At 43.2% G+C, this 25015-nt stretch overlaps 1 protein-coding gene across 1 annotated transcript; it reads left to right on the forward strand.

Moving 5' to 3' along the window:
* The first annotated feature begins 871 nt into the window (after window positions 1–871).
* On the forward strand, window positions 872–24801 carry LOC140453386 (ras-related protein Rab-39B-like). Its single transcript, XM_072547991.1, has 2 exons — window positions 872–1177; window positions 21624–24801. The coding sequence occupies exons 1-2, from the start codon at window positions 963–965 to the stop codon at window positions 22042–22044; spliced, it is 636 nt and encodes a 211-aa protein (XP_072404092.1). The 5' UTR covers window positions 872–962; the 3' UTR covers window positions 22045–24801.
* Window positions 24802–25015: the final 214 nt, after the last annotated feature.

Raw genomic sequence — 25015 nt, forward strand, 5'->3', positions numbered from 1 at the left:
TCCACGGTACCTGTGGACTGTTTGAACACGGCCGAATCAGCCGATTCCAGACAGCACCGGAGTTGACCCTCTGCCTCCTCCGACCAGCACTGGACCTGTATCCGCGAGGGGGTGGGGGGGGGGGGGGGGGGGGGTCTCCTGCTTGAGCTTTTGCCGGGAGAAGAAACACGGCATTGTGGTCAGAGTTTCCAAAATGAGGGGGATGGAGTGGTGGGCATCCTTCACAGTGGTGTAGCAGTGGTCTAAAATGTTCGGGCCCCTGGTGGGTCAGGTAATGTTCTGGTGGTACTTGGGGCGACACCTTCCTTAGATTGGCTTGACTGAAGTCGCCAGTCACAATAAACAGGACCTCTGGGTGTTGGTGGATTACAGCACGTCTAGAGCTTCCTCAACCTTTGCTTGGGGCGGGATGCACACAGCAGTTAGCATAGCAGCGGGAAATTCCCGTGGTAGATAGAAAGAGCGATATTTGCTGGTGAGGAATTCAAGGTTTGTGGAGCAATGGCTGCCCAGGTTACAAGATTATAAGACACAGAATTTACAGCAAAAGAATTGTGTCTTGTGTTCCTGCTCCACCTGATGAAGGAGCGACGCCCCAAAAGCTAGTGCTTCCAAATAAACCCGTTGGACTATAACCTGGTGTCGTGTGATTTTTAACTTTGAAAGTTAGTTTAACTTTCCATGCAAACAGTTCCAACTTGAATATAAATCGCTCAATACAGAAACAAAATTGTTTCAAAACAACCTTCACGAGTAGGAATCAATTGAGTAAAGAATAAAGATTGAACCTGCCCAATTCGTGGCGCTGGGAGCTATCACATGACAACAGGAAAACTTTTTGAACCAATACGAGAGCTAACATAAGGATAGCCACTTCCGCCACGGGAAAGGATAGTTATTTTTCAGGCACGGGAGAGGATCTGAGTGGGTGTAGTTTGGAGGAGTCTCCGCTGGACAATGCTATGGATACAATCTGGCAGTACCAGTTTCGGATTATCTTGCTGGGAGATTCCACTGTGGGCAAATCCTCCCTTCTCAAGCGTTTCACTGACGGCACTTTCAGTGAGCTGCAGGACCCCACGGTGGGGGTGGACTTTTACGCCCGGGTTTTGGAAGTCGAGCCGGGTTGTAGGATCAAACTGCAGCTGTGGGACACCGCCGGCCAGGAACGCTTCAGGTCAGTCTCAGCACTGTCCCCCCCCCCCCCCCCCCCCACTCTACCCCCCCCCCCCCCCCCCACTCTACCCCCCCCCCCCCCCCCCACTCTACCCCCCCCCCCCCCCCCCCACTCTACCCCCCCCCCCCCCCCCCACTCTACCCCACCCCACTCTACCCCACCCCATCCCCGGGGGGCTGAGAGTGACCACACTCCGGGCATGTTGCAGCCTGTAGTGGAGTAATCTCAAGAAGGAGTTTGTTGTTGGGGCGGGGGTGACAGATTCTCTTTCTGCAGAGAGTGGTGGGAATATGGGGTTCGACACCATACGGAGAGGCTGAGTGGAGAGGTATCAGACACTGTCTGTCTGGAAGAAGTGGGTAGCGAGTTTAAACTGGGAATGGGAAGGACAAGTTTGCAGACAGACATTATTCGATAGACCTGTCCGTGCTGTTTCGTAAACCTCTAACACACACACGTCTTCCCTGAAATAGTACTGAAAAGTTCATTCAACGAAAACTTTAACGTTTTTAAACTTTCATCCCTCTTCAGTATTGAATACATGTACCATTAGTGCTTTTGTTTTCATTCAGGGATTACGGAAATCTCTTCAAAGTAACAATGTGAGCAGGCTGGGTGTTCGTGCAATGTTTATGGTGCACGCAGTCTCTGCCTCAGGATATTATAGGACCCTTTTGGTTCATACAAGGTGGGCCATTTTAGCAGAAGGTAGTTGTTAGTGACTAATGTGCTGAGGAGGGGTAGGTGAGTTTAATTGGTATTTGGTAGAACCAAACAAGGACGGGACTTGTTCAATTAATGACGCAACCCTGGATAGTTTTGATTAGATTCTCCTAGTGTGTGGAAACAGGCCCTTCGGCCCAACAAGTCCGCACCTACCTCCTGAAGGGTAACCCACCCAGACCCATTTCCCTCTGACTAATGCACCAAGCACTATGGGCAATGTAGCATGGCCAATTCACCTGACCTGCACATCTTTGGACTGTGGGCAGAAACAGAGAAACCTAGGGGTTCAGATCCATAGTCCTTTGACATTTGTGCCACAGGAAGGTAGGGTGGTTTGGAAGGTGTTTAGCACACTTGCCTTCATTGTCCACACACTTTTGAGTACTAGAGTTGGTTTGTACAGTATATTGGCGAAGCCCCTCCTCTAGAATATTGTGTGCAGTTCTTCTGTCCGTGCTATAGGAAGGGTGTTATTAAACTGAAAAGTATTCAGCAAAGATTTATCAGGATGTTGCCAGGAATGAAAGGTATAAGCTGGGGCGTTATCCTAGTGGATTGTAGGAGGTTGGGGGTGACCTTTATTGAGGTTTATAAAATCATGAGGGGCAGAGATAAGGTGAATGGTAAGGGTCATTTCACTAGGGTGGGGAGTTTAAAACCAAGGGGCAGGTTTTTTTTGAGATCAGAGAAGAATGATTTAAGAAGGACTTGAGGGGGCAACATTTTTAGTGGTTCGTGTGCGTGGAATGAACTGCCAGAGAAAGTGGTAAACGTAGGTCTGGTTACAATGTTTAAAAGACATTTCTTTTTCATGAACTTTTGAAAAGGTTTTGATGGATATGGCCAAATGCAGGCAAGTGGGACTAGTTCAGTTTGGGAACGTGGTAGCGTGGGCTGGTTGAAACAAACGGTCTGTTTTTGTGTTGTAAGACTCTGTATAATTGAATTAGAATGAGATCTTATTGTCATGTGTACTTAAGCACAGGGATGCAGGAGTACAGTGAAAAGTGTATACAGTCACCTTTCTTGGTGCCATCTTGGGTACCTAGGTACAAAGTAGAAAAATGAAGAAAAAGTTCAGCATTGATGCCATTCAGATTCTATTTCCCCCGATCATCCTTTTGCTGCCTTTATTGAATACTTTAGATCTGTACCCTTGTTTTTCAAACTTTCCTGAATGGGAATGTTTACTGCTTAATAAAGTGACCATAATTCTGGAAGTTTTAATTTACTTATGGGTAAGGAAAAGAGTAGTTCTCGGGTGAACGTATTAGATTGGAGGCAGGAATGGAGAATGTATATTGGGGATGGCTGATTGACAGTAAATTCACATCTGGCATGTGGGAATCCTCTTGATGATGAGAAATAGTGTAGACGTAAAGAAAAGGAGGCATACATTAAAGTGTAGGTTTAAGAAACTGAAGACAGACCGAGCACTCAAAGAATACAAAAATCACAAGAAGAACTCAAACAAGGATTGGGAGGGCTAAAAGAGGCCATGAAATATCTTTGACAAACAATTAAGGAAAATCCCAATCTGCTTTATACATATTAAGAACAAGGGGGGAGGAGGGGGGGGGGGGGGGGGGTCCACTCAAGGACAAAGCAGTTTATCTGTGAAACTGGAGGAAGTGGGTGAGGTTTTTAGTGAATAATTTGCACAAAGGAGAAAGACCGAGTGGATAGTGTGTCTTGAGGGGTATTATGATATTCTAGGGCATGTCAATCTAGATGCAGTTTATCCCAGAATGCTGAGGAAGGCAGGTGAGGAAATAGCTGGGGCCTTGCACTAAATCCTTGTATTTCCCTTAGTGATGAGAGGATTGGAGAATAGCCAACGTTGCTCCTTAGTTTAAAAGCAACAAGGATAATCCAGCAATTTACAAACTGGTGAAACTTGCATCAGTAGTAGTGAATATATTGGAGAAGATTCTTGGGCATAGGATTTGGATAAATATAGGCTTACTAGCTATAGGCAACATGGCTTTGTTGGGGGAAGGTCATGTCTCACAAACTTGGTCGTGTTTTCTGAGACCCTAAACCTATGCCCTCTAGTTGTGGACTCCCCCACCCCAGGGGGAAAACCTTGCCTATTTACCCTATCCATGCCCCTCATGATATTATAAACCCCTAGAAGGTCACCCCTCAGCTTCTGACACTCCAGAGAAAACAGCCCCAGCCTGGCAAGCCCTCCAACTCTGGCAACATCCTTGTAAATCTTTTCTGATTCCTTTCAAAGTTTCACGACATCCTTCTTACAGCAGGGAGACTAGATTTGCAATGATATTCCAAATGTGGCCTAACAGCTGCAACATGACCTTCCAACTCCTATGATTTAAAAGGGACAGAAGGGGCAACATTTTCATGCAAAAGGTGGTGCGTGTATGGAATGAGCTGCTAGAGGAAGTGGTGGAGGCTGGTTACAACATTTTAAAAGGCATCTGGATGGGTACATGAATAGGAAGGGTTTAGAGGGATATGGGTCAAGTGCTGGTAAATGGGACTAGATTAGGTTAGGATATCTCGTCGGCATGGGCGAGTTGGTCTGAAGGGTCTGTGTCTGTGCTGTACATTTGTGACTCTAAGTGACAAAGATGAGAGTAGGGCATGGATGTTGTACATAGACTTTAGCAAGGCCTTTGATAAGGTCCCTTGTGACAGACTGGTACAGAGGGTGAAGTCAAGATGGGGTCCTCAGTGAGCCAGTAAGATAGATGCAGAACTGGCTTCTTCATAGAAGGCAGGGTAATGGTAGCAAGGTGTTTTTCAAACTGGAGGTCTGTAACCAGTGGTGTTCTGAGGCATTCAGTGCTGGGGTCCCTGTTGTTTTGTAAAATATGTAAATAATTTGGAGGAGAATGCAGGTGACTTGATCAGTAAGTTTGCAGATGACCCAAAGATTGGGGGAGCTGTGGATAGTGGGGTGGTTTGCTGGAGGATACAGCAGGATAGAGAGAGGCTAGAGGCTTGGGCAGAAAAATGGCAAATGAAGTTTAATATCGATAAATACAAGGTGATGCATTTTGGGAGATCTGATGCAAATCACAGAGCCCTTAACAGCGTCAACATACAGAGGGATCTGGGTGTACAGTGCCACAGTTCCTGAAAGAGGCAATAAAAGTGGATAGGGTGGTCAAGAAGGCATATGGCATGCTGGCCTTAATCGGTCAGGTCATGGAGTACAGAAATTGGTAAGTCCTGTTGCAGCTGTATGGAACTTCAGGCCATGTTTGGCATATTATGTACAGTTTTGGTTACCATACAACTGGCTGAATGTGGTGCCTTTGAATAAGGTACAGAAATGTATGTGTGTGTGTGTCCTGCCCCAAATGTTGCCTTGTTTGGTGGGCTTTAGCTATGAGGAGAGATTTAACAAACTGGTTTGTTTTCATTTGAATGTCAAAGGATCAGGGCTGACCTGATAGAAATTTATAAAATTATGATAGGCATGGATAGTCAACATCTGTTTTCCAGTGGTAGAAGTATCACTTACCCTCATTTACCCTAAACCTGCATCTTCTAGTAAGTTTGAAGGAGACATGAGGGGCAATACAGAGGGTGGTAAGTGCCTGGAATGTACTGCCAGAGGAGGTAGTGGCTGCATATGCAGTAGCAACATTCAAGACACACTTTGACAGACACATGAATAGGCAGGAGAAGAGCCATACAGAAGCAGAAGTTTTTCGGTTGAGAAAGGCATCTTGTGTCAGCACAGTCTTGATGGGTCAAAGGGTTTGACCCTGTACTGTATTGTTCTTTAGGAGAAAGTGAGGACTGCAGATGCTGGAGATCAGAGCTGAAAAATGTTGCTGGAGAAGTGCAGCAGGTCAGGCAGCATCCAAGGAGCAGGAGAATCGATGCTTCGGGCATGAGCCCTTCAGGAATGAGGAAGGTGTGCCAAGCAGGCTAAGATAAAAGGTAGGGAGGAGGGACTTGGGGGAAGGGGCATTGGGAATGCGATAGGTGGAAGGAGGTTAAGGTGAGGGTGAGGTCAGCCGGAGAAGGGGTGGGGTGGAGACGTGATAGGCCTCCTTCCACCTATCAGATTCCCAATCACCTCTCCGCATCACCCCCTTCTCCGGCTGACCTCACCCTCACCTTAACCTCCTTCCACCTATCGCATTTCCAATGCCCCTCCCCCAAGTTCCTCCTCCCTACCTTTTATCTTAGCCTGCTTGGCACACCTTCCTCATTCCTGAAGAAGGGCTTGTGCCTGAAATGTCAATTCTCCTGCTCCTTGAATGCTGCTTGACCTGCTGGCTTCTCCAGCAACATTTTTCAGCTCTGTATTGTTCTTTGTTCTTTAATGCAGGTTCAGACTGGAAATTCAAACTAGTGTGGTTTATACTGATTTGAATATCAGGGCCAGACAATATGAATTGAGTTAATTTACTAATGAATTCCCTTTATAAGAAACGATGCTGTGTCTGTTTTGATCATGACTATTTTGTTCATTCTGTATTCACAAACTGTTCCAATCTCCATTTCCTGTGTCTTGGTTGTAACAATTTTCCATGCTAAACCTATGCCTCACCTTAAACCTATGCCCTCTAGTTTTGGACGCCCCACCCCTGGGACAAGACCTTGCTATTTACCCTATCTATGCCCCTTATGATTTTACTAATGTCTAAAGTCACCCGTAAGTTCAACGTAAGTTGCAAACTAAATAATAACTGATTTTAATTACATCACAGTCCAGAGCAAAGACACTGGAATGAGAAGGTGCTGAAGGTTTTCTGAAATTTCTGAAGGTTGTAAAAATTTGGATGTCAACAAACAATTTAACTTTAACTTAAAAGCATCTTTTGCAATCTCTGATCATCCCAAAGCATTCCACAGCCAGGGCTTGAAGCAAACACAGACAAATTGGTGGAGAAACTCAGCAAGGCTGGCAGCATCTGTGGAGAGAGATACACAGTTACCATTTCAAGTCCGATGACCCTTATGGTGTTGAGATGTTAACTTTGTTTTTTTGTATTGCCACTTCCAGGGAGGTATGGAACTCTATACCTAGATCCCTCTCTATGTTGATGCTGTTGAGTATTCTGCCATTTTCTGTGTAATTCCCAACCCCATTGAGTAAATTTAATGTGGAGATAGACCGATTTATAATTAGTACAGGTGGTCTCCAATTTGAGCGTCTGACTTACAAATGCTCATACTTACACCTTGAATGGGATCACATTTGTAATTTTAAAGATCTGATGTATGAACATTTCTGTACTTATAGACGGCTACTTTATATTGTTGTAATGTACCAACTGATTTTTGAATGAAACAGAACCCATTCACAACTCAGTAACTGTGTGAGGCAGATTGAAAGGCTTATGGAGAGTGGGCAGGAAAGTGGATTTGAGGCAGAGATGAGGTCAACCATGATAGTACTGATTGGAGCAGGCTTGAGGGGCTGAATGGCCTACTCCTGCTTCTAGTTCTTATGCTCTAATGATTTTGAAAGCAAGAGTGACAGTCTTAAACCATACATTGCTTGATGAGGACCCAGACAGTGGAGTTTTGAATGTCCTCAACACTTCTGAAGCACAAAACAATGTATGTGCCAGGTAACTACCAAGTTTTTCCTATTTCTACTAAGGAGGATGTTAAATTATTTTAGCAAATCTTATTTTGTAGTAAATCTCTGCACCTTTCCAAATATTGTGGAACAAAAATGCCTTTCGTCAGGATGTCTATTAACGGAAGCTTGCAGATACGAAATCTCCATTTATATGTGGATTAACTAAAAGCTTTTTACTGGTTATCAACAATATAATCTTAGCCCCCAAGAATACAAATAATGGGGTTGAATAAAGTTTACAGTCTCTGATTGTTATTTCGAGAATGGCAGTCTTTTTGAGGGGATGCCAGCTATGTACAAACTTGTCAGCTTCTGAACAAGTTCTACTATTGGTGGCATGTGTGTTTATGGGAAGTTTGTCAGACTTACGGATTTATTTGTGAATAGCGAGAGTTTGCATGAAGAGAGAAGAGGAGCAGAGGACATTGAGAGGGTACTTGATTAAGATGTATGAAATTGAGGGACATTGCTAAGGTAGGCAGAACTTTACCCCTGTTGGAGGGGTCATTGACCCAGGGGCTTGGATTGAAGATAAGGGGCAAGAGGCTTAGAGGGCGAGTGTGAAGAAAAACCTTTTTACCCAGAGGAACTCACTGCCTGTAAGGGTAGTAGAGTCAGAAACCCTCAACATTTAAGAAATATTTAGGTGTACATTTGCAATGCCAAAGTTTACACTGCAATGGGCCAAGTGCTGGAAAGTAAGATTAGAATAGTAAGGTTTTTTTTTTGATCCATTGTGGCCACACCGGTCAAAGGGCCTTTCTCCATACTGTCGACCATGATAATTCTATCAAGTTTGGTACAACTGGCTTCCGATTCACAGACAAGTCAATACCAGCAAAAATGACCAGGTTTTCAATTCTCTGACCGTCCACCAGACTTCCAGGTCAAGTCTGGGGTTTTTGGGTAACGGTGCATTCTGTGACTGTCTCTATCAGTTGGGGATAGTCAAATGAGGTCAGTGTCTAATTCAAACATACTGGAGCATCATCAAGAGTACATGAATGTAATATCTTCAGCATGGAAGAAATCATAGTGGTTTACAGGAAGGCAGAAAATGGCATTGAGCAAAAAAAGTAAATATTGGGTGATGGGAAGTGAGGAGAAGGGATAAATGATCAGGATAGGTTTCAACAGAGAGGGTGGTTGGAGAAATGCAAGGGTCAAGGGATCGGGGTCCTGAGAGTGTGGTACCTGGGGAAATGGGATCAGGCAGCTTTTCCAGAAGGTGAGGAACATGAAGGGGAGAGGTACAGAGGGCAGGTTGGTAGCAATCCATGTCTCCATGTTTGTTCCAGGTAGGTATTTGCAGCTTTGTAAGATTAGCTTGAGATACATCTGGATCCATGTAATTCTGCTCTCTATACACTTTGGCTGTGATGTGGGGACTTGCTGTTATATTTATTTTTCTTTCATGTATTACATTTGGTCTTACCTGAAGCTATTGATCCTTTCCTGTTATCTTGCATATCCTCTGATTCCTCAGTCAAATGTCATCACTCTGTGATGACGTTGCAAGTGAATATAGGTAGCTGTTCAATTGCAAGACCTATTTCAATGCAGCTAGTACCATATCAGTGCATTCATGAAGGGATGAAGGACATCTATTGGAAACATGGATGCTGGAGTATTTCAGCCTAAAGTGGAGATTAGGCAAATTGTAGAATTCATGTGGCGGAGTCTAGAAATAGAGGGCATAGGTTTAAGATGAGAGGAGTAAGGTATAAAAGGGACCTCAGGGGCAACGTTTGGACATAGAGGGTGGTGCGTGTATGGAATGAGCTGCCAGAGGAAGTGGAGGAGCCTGGTACAATTACAACATATTTAAAAAGCATCTGGATGGGTACATGAATGGGAAGTGTTTAGAGGGATATGGGACAAATGCTGATAAATGGAACTGGATTAATTTAGGATATCTGGTCAGCATGGGTTGAGTTGGACCATGTCTGTTTCCATGCTGTATGTCTCTGACTTTAATGCTATCTTGGCTGTGATTAGTTCACTTTGGGACAGACCAGGGACTTTTTTTTTGTCACTTAAAGGATGTAGAAATCTCCGGCTAGGTTGGTATTTATTGCCCATCCCTAATTGCTCAGAGAGTCAGTTAAGAGTCAGCCACATTGTTAGGATTCTAGGATCTTTAAGTTCCACATCATTTAAAGCTCACTGCTTGAATGATTGAACTGTTTTAAAACTCTCTGCAGAATCTCAAACTTTGACAAGTGGTAATTTTGCAACAGTCTGAGAAAGGGAGGAGAATGTTTCATCGCTCCAAACAATATGCTGCCATCTGGAGATAGTACTATTCAAACAGTTGCAGGATTTGTATTGTTCCTTTTTTTTATTTTTGGTAGACCTTGACCTTGTATCCACATTTCAATTATTGAATGTTCAGAGATAAAATGAACACTTAGGTCAGTGGAGGAGTCTGGCAGGAGCAGGGTAAACACATTGCGTAACATGACACTGAGTCATACCATCCTGCTGATCTCATCAGAGCTGGTTTCTAGCATATGGTGCTGAGAGGGAACAAAAATAATGATGACCCAATCTTGATCATGATTTTATTTTGTCACATTTAAAGTCACTCAATGAATGTGAATCCTGGTTGGAGGTTCACTCATACTGAGGTGAAAGATAAAAAGGCTATTATGCCTTTCATAACCACAGGGCATCACTATGCACTTTACAAGCATGAACATCCTCTGAATTGGTGTAAAGAACCATGGACAACTAATTCACCCACAGCAAGCTTCCACAAACAGAATTATGGTCATTGGAAGATGATGGCTAGATCATTGTTGTGGTGATCTCCGCTTAAGGGTTAAATATTGGCCTCTATGCCAAGGAATGTTTGTCTCCTCTCCTTCAAAATAGTGCCACGGGATCTTTTACATCCGTCTGAAGAGCCAGATGGTTTTCAATGGCTCACCCAAAGCTTGGCACCTTCAACACTCTGTCTCTCAGTACTACAATGAAGAGTTGGACCTCTTTTTGTGATTGTCCACAAACCTTCTGACCTTGACAGCTATGCCGCCTGAGGCCCTCCTGATACCTGAGTGGGAATTCAACTTCCGAGATTGAGTCCAGCACATTTGTAGAGAGACCACAGCTTTAATCAAACTGTTCAGACTAACTGTGAGCTACCAGATGTGAGCCCCACCTTCAAGTAATTTGGATTGAGCAGTAAATGTGCACATTTTATTCTCCGTCAATAAATCAATTTTGTGCATAAATCAATTAAAATTGCCTTATGCCCTGTCCTTCATATTTTTTATTCTCCCCAGTTCTTGTCCCTCTCTTTCTGAAGATATTGGTTCACTGTGGGGTGTATTGTGAAGGAAGTTCTCTTTGCCTCTAAAGAAAACCAAAAAACCCCACAGATCATGTAAATCAGAATCAAAAACAGAAATGGCTAGAAAGGCTGAGCAGATCTGGCAGCATCAAGTGACCCTTCCTCAGAACTTAAGACCTGAAACATTAACCCTGATTTCTTCGACAGATGCTGCCAGATCTGCTAGGCTTAACCAGCCATTTCTGCTTTTGTTCACTCTCTGACCCTCCCTTGTCTTTCTGTGTGATGCCGACCAGAGAGATTGCCAAACCTGATTACTTTTTTTTTATTCATCCTGTGCCGAAATGTTCATGGTAAGAACACTGATTGTAACATGACTGAGGGAAGAACCTCTGACCGAAGTTTCCCAGAACTGTTCCACTGCAGTTTTTAAGGAGAGTTAGAGTCAGGAGGGAGGAATGATAGTGGTCTGTCATGTTGGCAAGACTCATTAATCCCTGGTCTGTATGACTTTAGCATTGAACTAATTGTCAAGATGCCAGCAATGCCCTGGTGAGTTCTGTTAACTTAGTACAGATCAAATTTAAATTGGAGCCTCTCTGATCAGTTGCTGAAGTGGTGCCTTTGCCCAGAGGTTGGGAGGATGGGAATGTGACACATGCTTTTTTCATAAAATAATTTGTTGATTGGTGTTGCTCATGTTTCAACTTTATGTAATCCAACTAGTGGAGAGCTGGTTTTCCAGGTTCAGTGTATTTTATTGTAGAGCTGTCTCATTTGCTTGGAAGGGATCAAAAGATAAAGCTGGACCATGTGGAATCCGTTACCGTGAGCCGAGCGCAGTTGCTATCGTGAGCTAGATAGAGACAAAAAATGAACCCCTCTGATACCACTGGTTATTTTCGATTGACCCTTGTTAAGGAATGTGTGAAGCCTGGCTACACACAGTGAGGTGCCACTGAAAAGTGAAAATTGCCATATAAACTAATTGAATTTTCTTTCTATTTGTAATTTTTGTTGAGGGATAAAGATTGGCAATGGCATCAGAAAACTTCCTTGTGCTTCTTCCAGTAGGATACTTTAAGCCCACAAATGGGGCTTTGGATTGACAACGTTTCTGAAAAATGACGCATCCACGATTGCACTGCACCTTTGGTACTGCACTGAGGTGGCAGCCCAGACACTCTCCTCTGGTCTCTAGAGAAGGATTTGAATCCTCCACCCTCCAATCTGAATATGGGGCACGATTGCCATTGTTATTTAGTATAATGATTCAGAGTTAAACATGAGTATACTGTCATTGTGTGCAGCAGGAAGTTACATATTCCATCAAATATTTCATTTCATTTTCTGATGCACATGGAGAGCTTAATTGGTCTCTTTCATTCCCCTTTGCAAGCTAGGCTTACATTACTAACTAAGGCAATTGTCTTCTCATCTAGAATATTTATAACGGAAGGTTCAATCAGTGTGAAAATGTTTCATGGGACCAGCACAACTCTGTAGCCAATGAACTCATCGGAATGTGTTTTTCAATCCCCATTCGACACTTGGCTGTTTCTATTGGTGCACGTGGGCAAATCGCAATGGTCTTGCAGTTTAAGAAACTGCATGGGTTCTAGACAAACTAAGTTTATTGAAAATGAAAAAAGGAAATACAGATAAGGATGTTCCTGTTTGCTTTTCCATTTTCACCTGAACAAGAGCAAAGCCACCAATCATCTGGATGCAATTATGTTCAAGCCGATTGGTTGAGGGTAGAAACTATAGGGTTGTCACCTACAATGATGCCCAACGCTGCTTTGATTATAAAGGAGCAAACTGAGGTTAGGAACGTGACCGGAGATGCAAGATGAGTCAGAACTATTAATGATCTCCATAATTAACAGCTCTGCATAGTTAAGATGAGCGATGAATGGAGCAAATACATTTAGTTTTGTCAACACTTACTTTTGCTAAGTGGTATGCTTCTTTATGCTGTTCTGCCTCTGCTTTGGGTTGAAGTCTCACCCCAGGATTTGGCGGTCATGGAAGGTGCACTCACTAAGTGACCAAGTAAGTTGAAAATCACTCTGCAAATCCTTCCAACACACACCAGTGGCAGATAGTCAGAGTAGGAGAGATTCCTGGTCAGCTGAGTGATAAAAAGGATGATAGAACCTCTGCCATCACTATCCGTAGCTCCAGATCACAAGGTGTGTGGCCACAGCAACTTATCTCTTCACAGCATGTTCCACATGACAGCTGTAGCATAATGCAAGTTATGATGTTGCCTTATTCTGCTAAACAGTCGAGGTTTTTTTTTCCTGGTTGTTTTGCTACTTTTTCCTCTGACGTCCTGCTGGTTCTGGCAACCTTGAAATTTACTCACACTACTGAATGTTTTCATGGTATAATTTCTCTGACGTGTACGGTGTCTAGGTCTGTGTGTTTACTGATGTTGCTGTTCAGTGTATGTACTAATTGACTGAACACATTACACTGATTCCACTGTGCTCAAACTGTGACTGATAGCAACATGGTTACCTTCGTACTTTTATGTTTAAATTTTATATTTTGAAATCTTCCTATTTCTTCAAAACCAGGCCACCATTCAGGAATATTTGATCCTTGAATTAATCATCATGCACATTGCACCAAGTAATTAAATGCAGTCTGTCTGTCTGACTTTAATACGTTCTTTCTGGTTTACTCTTGTTGGTTGATCCCTCCATAAACAGCAAATGCAAAAGTCAGAGTTTCTGTATTTTCTCTGGGCCAGATATGTCTATTTTGCTCAAAATTATTAATGTTTTATTTTGTTTTGGAGGGAAAATGGCTTTTACTATTAAAAGACTAGACTTGTCTCTATTTGAGTTAAGAGTACAGTGGTGCTGGTAAAGCACAGCAGGTCAGGCAGCATCCGAGGAGCAGGAAAATCGACATTTTGGGCAAAAGCCCTTCATCGGGAATGAGGCTGGGAGCCTCTGGGGTGGAGAGATAAATTGGAGGGTGTGGGGCTGAGGAGATGATAGCTGAGAGTGCAATAGGTGGATAGAGGTGGGGATAATGGTGATAGGTCAGAGAAGAGGGTGGAGCAGATAGGTGGGAAGGAAGATGGACAGGTGGGCCAGGTCACGGGGAAGGTATTGAGCTGGAAGGTTGGAACTGGGATAAGTTGGGGTGGGAGGCGGAAGAGAAGTGAAATGAGGAAGCTGGTGAAGTCCACATTGATGCCATGAGGTTGAAGGGTCCTGAGGCGGAAGATGAGACTTTCTTCCTCCAGGTGTTGGGTGGTGAGGGAGTGTCTCTATTTGAGACCGGATTTTAAAAAGAAACAATTGAGAGATTGGAACTTAACTTATGCCATAACGCTTTTGAATGCAATTCTTTTGCCACCTATTTTGTAGAAAGATAGTAGACAATGAGTTGAATACATTTCTTATCAACATCGTGTAAAATTTCAAACCCAACTATCAAAACTGCACACAGTGTACTACTTGAAGAGTGCAACGTATTGGAGTGGTAGTCTCCTACAGAGAGGTTTACACCTCTGCGTCTGGATGGATTTAGAATATCTGGATGGCATGGGTGAGTTGGACCGAAGGGTCTGCTTTCGTGCTCTACATCTCGATGATTCTACGGTTAGGATCACATTTCCTGGAGCTTAGATGAATGACGTGGATGGAATCTCATTTAAAAACCTTCCAAATTCTAACAGAACGAGATTGGTGGGGGAGTTCAGAACCAGGCGTCAATGCTTAAGGATAAGAGGTAAACCTTTTGGTACTGAAATGAGGAAAATTTCTTCATCCATCGAGTGAGGTGAGCATGTTGAATTTACTAACACAAAGTGATTGAGGCCAAAACACAATATGTTTCCAAAAAGGAGACTGATAAAACTTCTGTGGCTAAAGGGATTAAGGGATATGGATGGATTAGGGTATTGAGCTCACAAAAACAGAAGTTGCTGGAAAGGTTCAGCATGTCTGGGAGCATCTGTGAAGAAAAATCAAAGTTAACATTTTGGGTCTGGTGATCCTTCCTCAAACCTTTCTGTTTTTATAGGGGATTGAGCAAGATGATGAGTCATGATCATATTGAATGGTGGCATAAGTTAGAGGGGCCGAATGACCACCTCCTGCTCCTGTCTCCTATGTTTGTGTTTTGATTGTCTGTTCTAAGATCAGCTTCTATGGATCAGTCAAATTTTGTTTGAAAATTATCCTATGAAACCTTGGGCTGTCTCATTAAATTTGTAACGGGTTTCTGTAAAGAAGAATTGGCTTCACTACCCTGATCTGTGAGATTGTTCAAGAGGGGTGAAGGCTGCATTTTCGATTGTGTTCATGTTAAATGGGTTCACTCTGTTCTGAAATCTGAGGGCAATTTGTATTTCCTCTCCATTTTAGGAAGTTTGCCACAGGTTTGACTGACAGACAAATCTGAGTGCATTATTTTTGTCATTTTTTTAGAAGCTTGTATGGGGCATGTGATTACATTAGACTGTGTGTGAATGAGATTCATCAGGGTGCTGCCTGGGATGGAGAGAGGCTGGATAAGCTCAGGTTGAATTTTTTGGGAGGGGGTGTTCCTGATTGAGGTGTATAAGATTGATGAGCATGGGTGAGTGTGTGTGGGGTGGGAGGGAGAGGAAAAATATCATTTAATCTATTTTTCTAATTGACATGTTCAGAGATGTCCTTACACACCTCTGGAGCAGGTGGGTCTTAAACTTGGGCCTCCCGGTCCAGGGGTAGTGATGCAACCTCTGCACCACAACAGTGTGATTAGAAAATGGCTATTGCCCTGAGTTGAAGGGTCAGTAACAAGGGAACATAATTTTAATGTCAAAGAAAGGAGGTTCAGAGAGGATTTCAGGAAAAATGTATTCTCCCAGGGGGTTGGGTGGGGAGTCTGGAATGCACTGGGGGATGAGGTAGAGGGGGCACGGATAGTTGAGGTGGAAGATCTCCAAGCCTTTAAAAATTACTTAGACAAGCACTTGAAGTGTCATAACATTCAAGGCTATTGGCTTTGTGAGGGAAAGTGGGAGTAGTGTCAGGAGTAGTGTACTTCTGGTGGTATGGAGTGAATAGACATTCTTGGAATTGGGATTATTGAACTGCCTCAGGCAACAGGTCCTTGTCTTCTATAGGAGAAGGCACTGTAGTGGGGGTGGGAGAGTGTAGTTTGTAGGGGGGGAGATCTGGTGGTCAGAGTTTGGGATAGGAGGTCTATCCAAAGCTGCTCCCATAGCTCCAAGTGAAGTATGTTTTATTCTTTGCTCTCACTTGCAAATGTACTCCTTGTATTTGATCAGGTGTCTGTTACAGATGGTTTGATATTGGATTGTGCCCCAAAAGGGGATTGTATGGTCTCCTTTGCTAAAACACCAAAACTGTTTCCGACAAGTTTCAGCAGGTTAATGCCCTTGCTTTGGAGACAGTTGACGGCGACCCAGCCTCTGAAGCTAGTCATTAAGCTGCCGAATTCCTTAACCTGTTTCAGTTCACACAAGTACCTTTCCCAAAAATCTTCAACTTCCAAGAAAACATAGCAGTTACTGTGTCTCTTTCACTTTACCAGACCCTGACTTCAACTTTTAAAGCATCAAATTCATTCATCAAACCACAGGATTGACATATAGGAGACTGGGGATGGTAAATAAGAAGCTGAATTGACTGTGTGTATGGCGTACAGCTATAAACACTGACAAAGGGCAAGGCTGAGCTTGAGACATACCAGCTGTTATTGGAGCCCTTTTCCCCCGCTGTTGTGTAGATGCATGTATTTTGGAAGGATATTGGAGGATGAGTAATGTCTATAAAATTCCACATGGAGCACACCTTTTTGACGAAGATCCAAATAAGAAACTTGATCCATGAAGATTTTAAAAGGAGGCAGTTGTTGTTCTTAAACTTTGAAACCAAATGTCAGTGCAGCTTTAAGTGTAGTAAGAGCATTTTGGCCCCAGCTATGTGCAGACTTGTTTGGATGAGTTATAAACTGCAGGTTCTACTTTTAGGACAGAGTACAGGGTTATGCAATTGGCATGCATGTATTCACAGGGAGCTGTTGGAGATATTTGTTTATGAAAGATGAGTGCTAGCAAAGCCCTGTTGGAAGTGAGTACGGTGCACGTCTAACTTTGTTCTCATTGCATTTTGTGTAGTATGGAACTGGTCTGTTGCTATTGGTGCGTAGATCATTAGGGAAGTTGATGAAAAGACGATAGCAACTACAATGAGGCAAAAACACAGGGTAGCCTCCAGCGTGAGTGCTGAGTCGTGAATATCGCATGCATGCTATGATGGAAAAAACTCCCATGAAGGCAAGGGGGTGGGGGTGGGAAGAGAAATTATCTCATTGCCTTTCAAGTCCAGATCAGCAAGGTATTGAACCACCTGAGGCATTACAACGAAATCCAGTCAATTTCCCAGCTGAGAAACATTATCATAGTAATTCTGTGAAAGTCCACACCAAAGGGATTGAGATGTCCCTGAAGACGAATATGCAGCTGCAGCAACCTTTTTTTTTTATTGCAAGCGGGTGAGAGTACAGCATTAGTGAAGTCTTGCATCAGTTACATAGGAGCTTGGTTAGAGTATTGTGTGCAGTATTGATCTACTCTTCCTCTTCTCAGGATGGATATTAATGCCATAGACAGAGTACAATGTAGATTTCAGAACTTGTTCCTGAGTGTGCGTTCAGAGTTCACATCTAACTCCATGCAGTTAATTGAGTGATTCGCCAGTCATATAGAGAGAGATTGGACAAAGTGGGCTCTGTATTATCAAGTTTCAAAGAATGAGAGGTGATCTCATTGAAACTTACAAAATGCTTAAAGAGAGAGACACTGTAGCTGCAGGTAAGACCTTTCTTCTGCTTGGGAGCTCATAGAATCCCTACAGTGTGGAAACAGGCCCTTCAGCCCAACAAGTCCACACCGACCCTCTGAAGAGTAACCCACCCAGACCCATTCCCCTATCCTATTGCTCTACATTTACCCCAGACTAATGCACCTAACCTATGAACCTCTGAACACAATGGGCAATTTAGCACAGCCAAATCATCTAACCTGCACATCTTTGGATTGTGGGAGGAAACCGGAGCATCCGGAAGAAATCCATGCAGACACTGAGAGAATGTCTGTCTGTGTGGAGTTTGCACAGTCGCCTGAGACTGGAATCGAACCCAGGTCCCTGGGGTTTTGAGGCAGCAGTGCTAACCACTGAGCCACCGTGCTGTCCCAAAGATCACTGCCGAGTTAGGGGCACCATTTCTTTTTTAAAAAAGGAATGTCACGTGTGTGTTTCCCCATTTAGAAGTTTGTGAACCTTTGGGATTGACCACTGAGGGCTGCAGAAGCTCAATCTTTAACATTGTTTGGGTTGGAAATTGGTAGATTTCTGATTACCAATGCTGTGCAGGGTTATGTGGATGGGGTATGTAAAAGATATTGAAGTGTTCAAATAGCCAATAGCATAATCCTGTTCTAAACACATTTCCCTCATCAGGGAAGCCAGTGAGTACTGACATCAGAGTGTCCCAGACAAAATAACAGCTGAATTCCACACATTGGCCATTAAACCCATGCATGTACATGGACACAAATCTCTCTGCTCATCTACACTGCCAAGAATCTTACCATTAGCCCTGTATTCTTTATTCCTGTTACTCCTTCCAAAGTGAATCACCTTACACTTCTCCACATTCAACTCCATTTGCCACGTTTCAGCTCAGCTCTGCAGCTCATCTGTCTCTCTGTAACCTGCAACATCCTTCAGCACATTCCACAACTTCACCAACCTTAGTGTCATCTGCAAATTTACTAACCCATCCTTCTACACCCTCAATTTATAAAAATGACAAACAGCAGTAGCCCCAAAACAGATCAACTTGGTACTCCCTTAGTAACTGAACTCCAGGATGAATATTTCTCATCAACCACCACCACCTTTCAGCTAGCCAACTTTTGATCCAAACTGCTAAATCACCCTCAATCCCTTGCCTCTGTATTTTATATAATAGCCTACCATGGGGAACCTTAGCAAATACCTTGCTCAAATCCATATACAAAGGAACCTCGATTATCTGAATGAGGTGGGTGGGCACTATTTGGTTCAGATAATTGATTATTCGGTTAATTGATTTCCTGTGGGGCTTGGAGTTTTCTAGTAAGTATGCTCCTCTTTCAGGAGACTAGGCAGGAGCACGCTGCACGTGAGCCCCCAATCCCGCACTCCAGTCCACCCACCGTCTGACCACTGTCTTTCTTCTTTTTCCCCCCCCCCCCAGGAAAGTGTGGGGGGAGAGGGCGGGAGGTCAGTCATTAGAGACTCTGTCTGGACTATCCAGGACTGTTCTTGGCAGCATTTCAGTGAGCTGTATTCATTTTTGATCATTGTACCTGTAAACAAAAGATGCGATCAGGGTTGAAACAGCTCTTTTAACATAATGTTGCTGTTGGGACCTTGAGATCCCCTTTGGATAATTGATATTCGGATAATCAAGATTCCTCTGTACACCGCATCAACTGTTTTACCCTCATTCACCTGTTTGGTCACTTTCTTAAAGAATTCTAAGCTTTGTGAAGCTCAACCTACCCTTTACAAAACTGTTGACTGTCCCTAATCAACTTATTCCTTTCTAAATGATTAAATTCTATCTCTTATAAACTTTTCCAACACTTTACCCACAACCGAAGTAAAGCCCACTGGTTTATAAATACCAGGGTTGTCCCCAACTCCCCTTAAACAACGGAACAGCATTTGCTATCCTCCAGTCGTCTTGCACTCATCCTGTAGAGACAATGATGACCTAAAGATCAAAGCCGAAGGCTCTGCAATCTCCTCCCTGACTTCCCAGTGAATCCTAGGAAAATCCCATCCAGCTCAGTGGACTTATCTATTTTCACACTTTCCAGAATTGCTAACACCTCGTCTTTGTGAACCTCAATCCCATCTCTTCTAGTAGCCTGTATTTCTGTATTCTCCTAAACTTCATGCTCAAATGTTTTGAGTTTGGTACGAACTTTAAATTGATGCCCCTTCGGGAAGCAAGTGATGGTTTGCAGGATCCCAAGGGTGAGGAGACAGGTGTTGTGAGGGCTGCCTGTCTTCATTGTTATAAATCCCAAATGTGAACAGTGGGCAAAGACTGGATCAGGCCTGTTGGTGACATTCTGGTGAGCTCCTACCATGTTAGAGATTATAGATGAAGCTGCTGTGTGACTGTGATAGCAGGAGCTAATGGCATTATAGTTGACAAGTAGTTAGCATCTTCCAAGAGAAGAGGAGAGAAACAAAATTAAATTTTGGTATTGTTCTTGGTCACTGGGGCTGACTGAAAATGTCTGAGACATCCAGTTGGCACTGGGCTAATTCTTACCAATGAAGAAGTGACTTCAACAAAGGCCAAGTTTGATAATGTGCTTCTTAATGCCACCGGCAAGAAGACTGATCCTTGATCCACTGCCTTTCAAGTTGGCAGCCAATCAACATCATCCTTTTTTCATTCATCCATGGGATGTGAGCTTTGTTTTCTAAACCAGCATTGGTTGGCCAGAGGGCAGTTTAAGAATCAGCTGCTTTGCTGTTAGTCTAGAGTCACATATAGGCCAGACCAAGTAAGGAATGCAGATTTCCTTCCGTGAAGGACATTAGTGAACTAGATCTGACAATTGCTCATGATTGCATGGTCGCCATTATACCGGCTCCATCTTCCAGTTTGTTTTATTGAATGCACCTTCCACCACCAGTCATGGTGGGATTCAAACCCATGTTCTCAGAACATTGGCCTAGAGTCCTGGATCACCAGTCCAGTGACATTACCACCATGCTACTACCTAATGAAATATCCAATCTAATATTCAATAAAAGGGCTTGAGCCTGTATAGTGAAAGAATAAAAGTCATGATGGGGTGCTCTCTCACTGCAGAGTGACAACTGGTGTAATTTCAACCTGAGGGTCATCGCATCTCTGGTAAGGGGTGAATTTGAGAAGGTGCTCACTGGTGCGGTTGAATCCAAGCTGATGGCAAAACACTGCATTGACTGTCCAATCAATTGAGTTAAGTAGTGCAATAATCAGTGGACGTCTCAGTTTTGCAACCAATGATGCACTTTCTTTTGAAAGTGTAGTTGCTGTTGTAGTGTAGAAAATGTGGCAGCCAATTTGTACACCGCAAGCTCCTGCAAACAGTGATGTGACAGTAAACAGATCATTGTCAATGATGTTTATAGAGGGGCAAATATGTCTGAAATCCTGGCGGTAACTTGCCTGCTCTTCAAAATAATACCATGGGATCCTCTCAGCTGCCTGAGGGGGTTAGGAAAATGTTTTGTTCAAAAGCTGGCACGTGGAGCACACCCTCAGTACTGCAGTGAAGAATGGGTTAATCTTGTTTATGTATGTCTAGTTGTGGGCCCTGGGTAAATTTAGTAAGTGACGTAAGTGTTTGGCTGAGCACTTGTTTATTGATCCGAAATAGACTTTCTAGGAATTCACTGAGTGATAATGAGAAGAAATATCAGATGTTATGTTGCCAAAGACCAGGTCTACCCAAAATATTTACTCTGCTTCCCACCATAGATGTTGCCTGATGTGTTTGAGCATTTTTCAATCACACTTGCTCCAACCTCTCTTTCTCAACCAGAGAAGATGAAGGGAACCAAAAGAGGAACAGAATATTCGTGCCACTGAGTGGAGTTGGCCAATTTGAGCTTTTGAGATCCAGCTAGCGAGGAACAATCAAAGCCGCCCTGAGTTGTCCCTGAACATTGTGAAAGTGTCCAGCTTACTATTTTATGAATCGGCCATTTGTTTCTGAACTGTTACACTTTTAAAACCGTGTTGTTGTGTTTCAGATCCATTACCCGATCCTACTACAGGAATTCTGTTGGGGGCCTCCTGATGTTTGACGTGACCAATCGGAAGTCATTCGAGAGCATCCAGGAATGGCTGAGGGAGGTCAACAATCACGTGTATCCCAACAAGACCGTTTTTGTTCTGGTCGGGCATAAAAGTGACTTAACGGACGACCGTAAGGTTTCCCGTGAAGAGGCTGAGAAGCTGGCAGAGGCACTGGATCTGAATTACATTGAGACTTCAGCCAAAAATAACACCAATGTTGACCAAGCCTTTGTAAAATTGACAGAATGTATTTATGATTCGATGAAAGTGGGGGAGATTGCACTGGAGGATGGTTGGGATGGAGTTAAACGAGGATTTAATCCACGGATGTTAGAGTCACCAAAAGAGGAGAAGCAGAGTGATTGTAATTGCTAACTTGGCTTTTGGGTGTAATTAATGAGTCACTATGTTAAAAGATGCAATTGCACCTTATTAATTCTCCCACCCAGTTATAAGATGTGGGATTAACCGAGCAAGCAGTTTTAGAAAGCCAGCAATCATTAATCACCAACTTGTTAATAAAGGGTGGGTGGAGTGGAGGTGCAAATTCCAGAAGCAGGAGTCATTCTGTAGAGGAAGGGAGTTTGCTGGTGCATCCTTTTGATATCCCACAGTGTTTTGAAAGAAGCTGCAAACCTGGTTTTGGTGGTCGTAGGCTTGCTTGTTTCAGGTTTAACGATAGCAGCTTGGTTTTCTACTCTGATATACCCAGGAAGCTCAACATTGAATGTTTAGGATATCTGCTCTCTTTGCATGTGGCCTAATGTTGATATATTTCCACATTGGTATGTTGTACAGGTGTGAAGAGGTAAGAGTTTTGCACAGCCTTTAATCTGTGCTTTTGTAATTAAGTGTTCCACTTTGTCCCATGGAAGGGACAACAATGCAATAATTGATTCAATCTGTGTAACCTGTCCATTTGATTCATTTATTAAAAAATATGAAACCCATTATATTCAATAATATTAAAGAGATACCACAATCTCTCTCAAAATCGTGTTTCTGTTTAAGGGAAGGATTAAGATTAGGTTTTGCTGTTTTGTTGAATTGCCTCTCTGGGTGGCCATTGGGTGACTAGAGAGATGCAGTTTCACTGCACTTCCCTCCATTGTCAAACAGCCCAGAATGAATCCTAGAATCCCTACGGTGTGGAAATGGGTCACTTGACCCAACAAGTCCACACCGATCCTCGGCCGAGTATCCCACCCAGACCCATTCCCTTACCCTATTACTTCATATTTCCTCTGACTAATGTACCTAACCTACACATCCATGGACACTATGGGTAACCTAGTATGGCCTTCTTTGGACTGTGGGAGGAAACCGGAGCACCCGGAGTAAAGCCATGCAGTCGCTGGGAAAACGTGCACTGTGAGGCAGCAGTGCTAACCACTGAACCATAGTGCCACCCTAATGAAGAATTGGAAGACTAACTCTATAAATTGCCCATGGAGATAGAACCATTTGTGGCACAGAAAGAGCCCATTTAGCTTACTCAGTGTGTACAGGCACTTTGTAGAGTGATAAACTTCAGCCCCCTCCCCTGCCTGCTCCTTTATAAGCCCTGCAAGTTACTGGGGGAAGGTACAGTACACTTACCGTACCCATCAGCAGAGGGGAAGAAATTGGCAAAAAACCAACAATGGTTTATTTTCAATCAAGTATAATTTTGCTCCCACATTGAAAAATGCCTTTTTTTAAATCCATCTTTTCAGAGGTATTCCTTAAATCAAAACACAAAGTTACATCTTGCCATAGCACTTTTGCATTATTGCTCATTTCTTGTTTTAACAATACAGCCACTCCTGGAGCTGACTCTAAAGAATTGACCTTCATTTGGAAACTAAAAACATTAATTTAAGGGAGTGACTTTTATTTAAGAGACATGTAATTAATATAATCCTTTGTTAGTCTTGGCATTGCTGTTGGGCAATTGTGTTGTATGTCAATATTACATCAGAGTCTCTTTTCTGTTGTCCTTTTATTTTCCTGAGGGTCAGTCCATGAGCTTTCATTAGATCAGCCTATTATTATGGGCAAGGTACAGTAAGGGTTTGCCATTGCATTGTGCAGGATAGCTGACTAAGGACATTTCCTGCTGTTCTGAAGGTGTATTGGAAGGATTTGCAGTCAGACAGTTAACTCGACAGGCAATGTTACAAAATCTTCCTCTGTAACCAACAGATTCTACCTAACTTGAACCTCGAGTTTATGATAAAGGAGCAGTAATGCTAACACTGGAGTTCAACCCTGTCAAGTGTGAGGTTGTCCATTTTGGAAGGACAAATAAGAATGTGGACTACAGGGTTAACGGTAGGGTCCTTAGTAAGGTGGAGGAGCAGAGGGATCTTGGGGTCTATGTTCATAGCTCTTTGAAAGTTGCCACTCAGGTGGATAGAGCTTTAAAGAAGGCCTATGATGTATTAGCGTTCATTAGCAGAGGGATTGAATTCAAGAGTCGTGAGGTGATGTTGCAGCTGTACAGGACCTTGGTTAGGCCACATTTGGAGTACTGTGTGCAGTTCTGGTTGCCTCACTTTAGGAAAGATGTGGAAGCTTTGGAGAGGGTGCAGAGAAGATTTACCAGGATAGAGAATAGGTCGTACGAGGATAGGTTGAGAGTGCTAGGCCTTTTCTCATTGGAACGGCGAAGAATGAGGGGAGACTTGATAGAGGTTTATTAGATGATCAGAGGAATAGATAGAGTAGACAGTCAGAAACTTTTTCCCCGGGTACAACAGAGTGTTACAAGGGGACGTAAATTTAAGGTGAGGGTGGAAGGTATAGGGGGGATGTCAGGGGTAGATTCTTTACCCAGGGAGTGTTGGGGGCATGGAATGCACTGCCTGTGGGAGTGGCAGAGTCAGAAACGTTGGTGACCTTTAAGCGGCAATTGGATAGGTACATGGATGGGTGCTTAAGCTAGGACAAATGTTTGGCACAACATCGTGGGCCGAAGGGCCTGTTATGTGCTGTATTGTTCTATGTACTATGTTCACTGTGCAACAATTCCTTCTAGCACTTATTGTAAAGAGTTGGATATCTTAACTTAAAATTGAATTCAAATTGTTTTCACAATACAGTCAGTCTTAAATTCTAATAAACCACCCTTCATTTTGGAAGTTAAAAGAATCCAATAGTCCTTGATGAAAGGCAAGACTTATTTTCGAGACTGATTCCATTCTGCTGTATCAGGTTACTGTTGCCTGGAAACAGATAGGGGAATTCCTTTTAACTTGCTGTCCCCCTGTTATACAATGAACGTGCAAAAGACTGTATGTTAAGATTTTATTAATGGCTAACTAGTAGGGAATCTGTGTAAAGATACACCTGATCTCGTGGGCTG

This window comes from Chiloscyllium punctatum, chromosome 27 (assembly GCF_047496795.1).
Source record: "Chiloscyllium punctatum isolate Juve2018m chromosome 27, sChiPun1.3, whole genome shotgun sequence".
Taxonomy (NCBI): domain Eukaryota; kingdom Metazoa; phylum Chordata; class Chondrichthyes; order Orectolobiformes; family Hemiscylliidae; genus Chiloscyllium; species Chiloscyllium punctatum.

Excerpts from the sequence above, each read along its gene's own strand:
- LOC140453386 (XM_072547991.1), top strand. The coding sequence starts at position 963 with ATGGATACAATCTGGCAGTACCAGTTTCGGATTATCTTGCTGGGAGAT. Across the intron at positions 1,178-21,623 it reads GCCGGCCAGGAACGCTTCAG|ATCCATTACCCGATCCTACT; the intron begins GTCAGTCTCAGC and ends GTTGTGTTTCAG.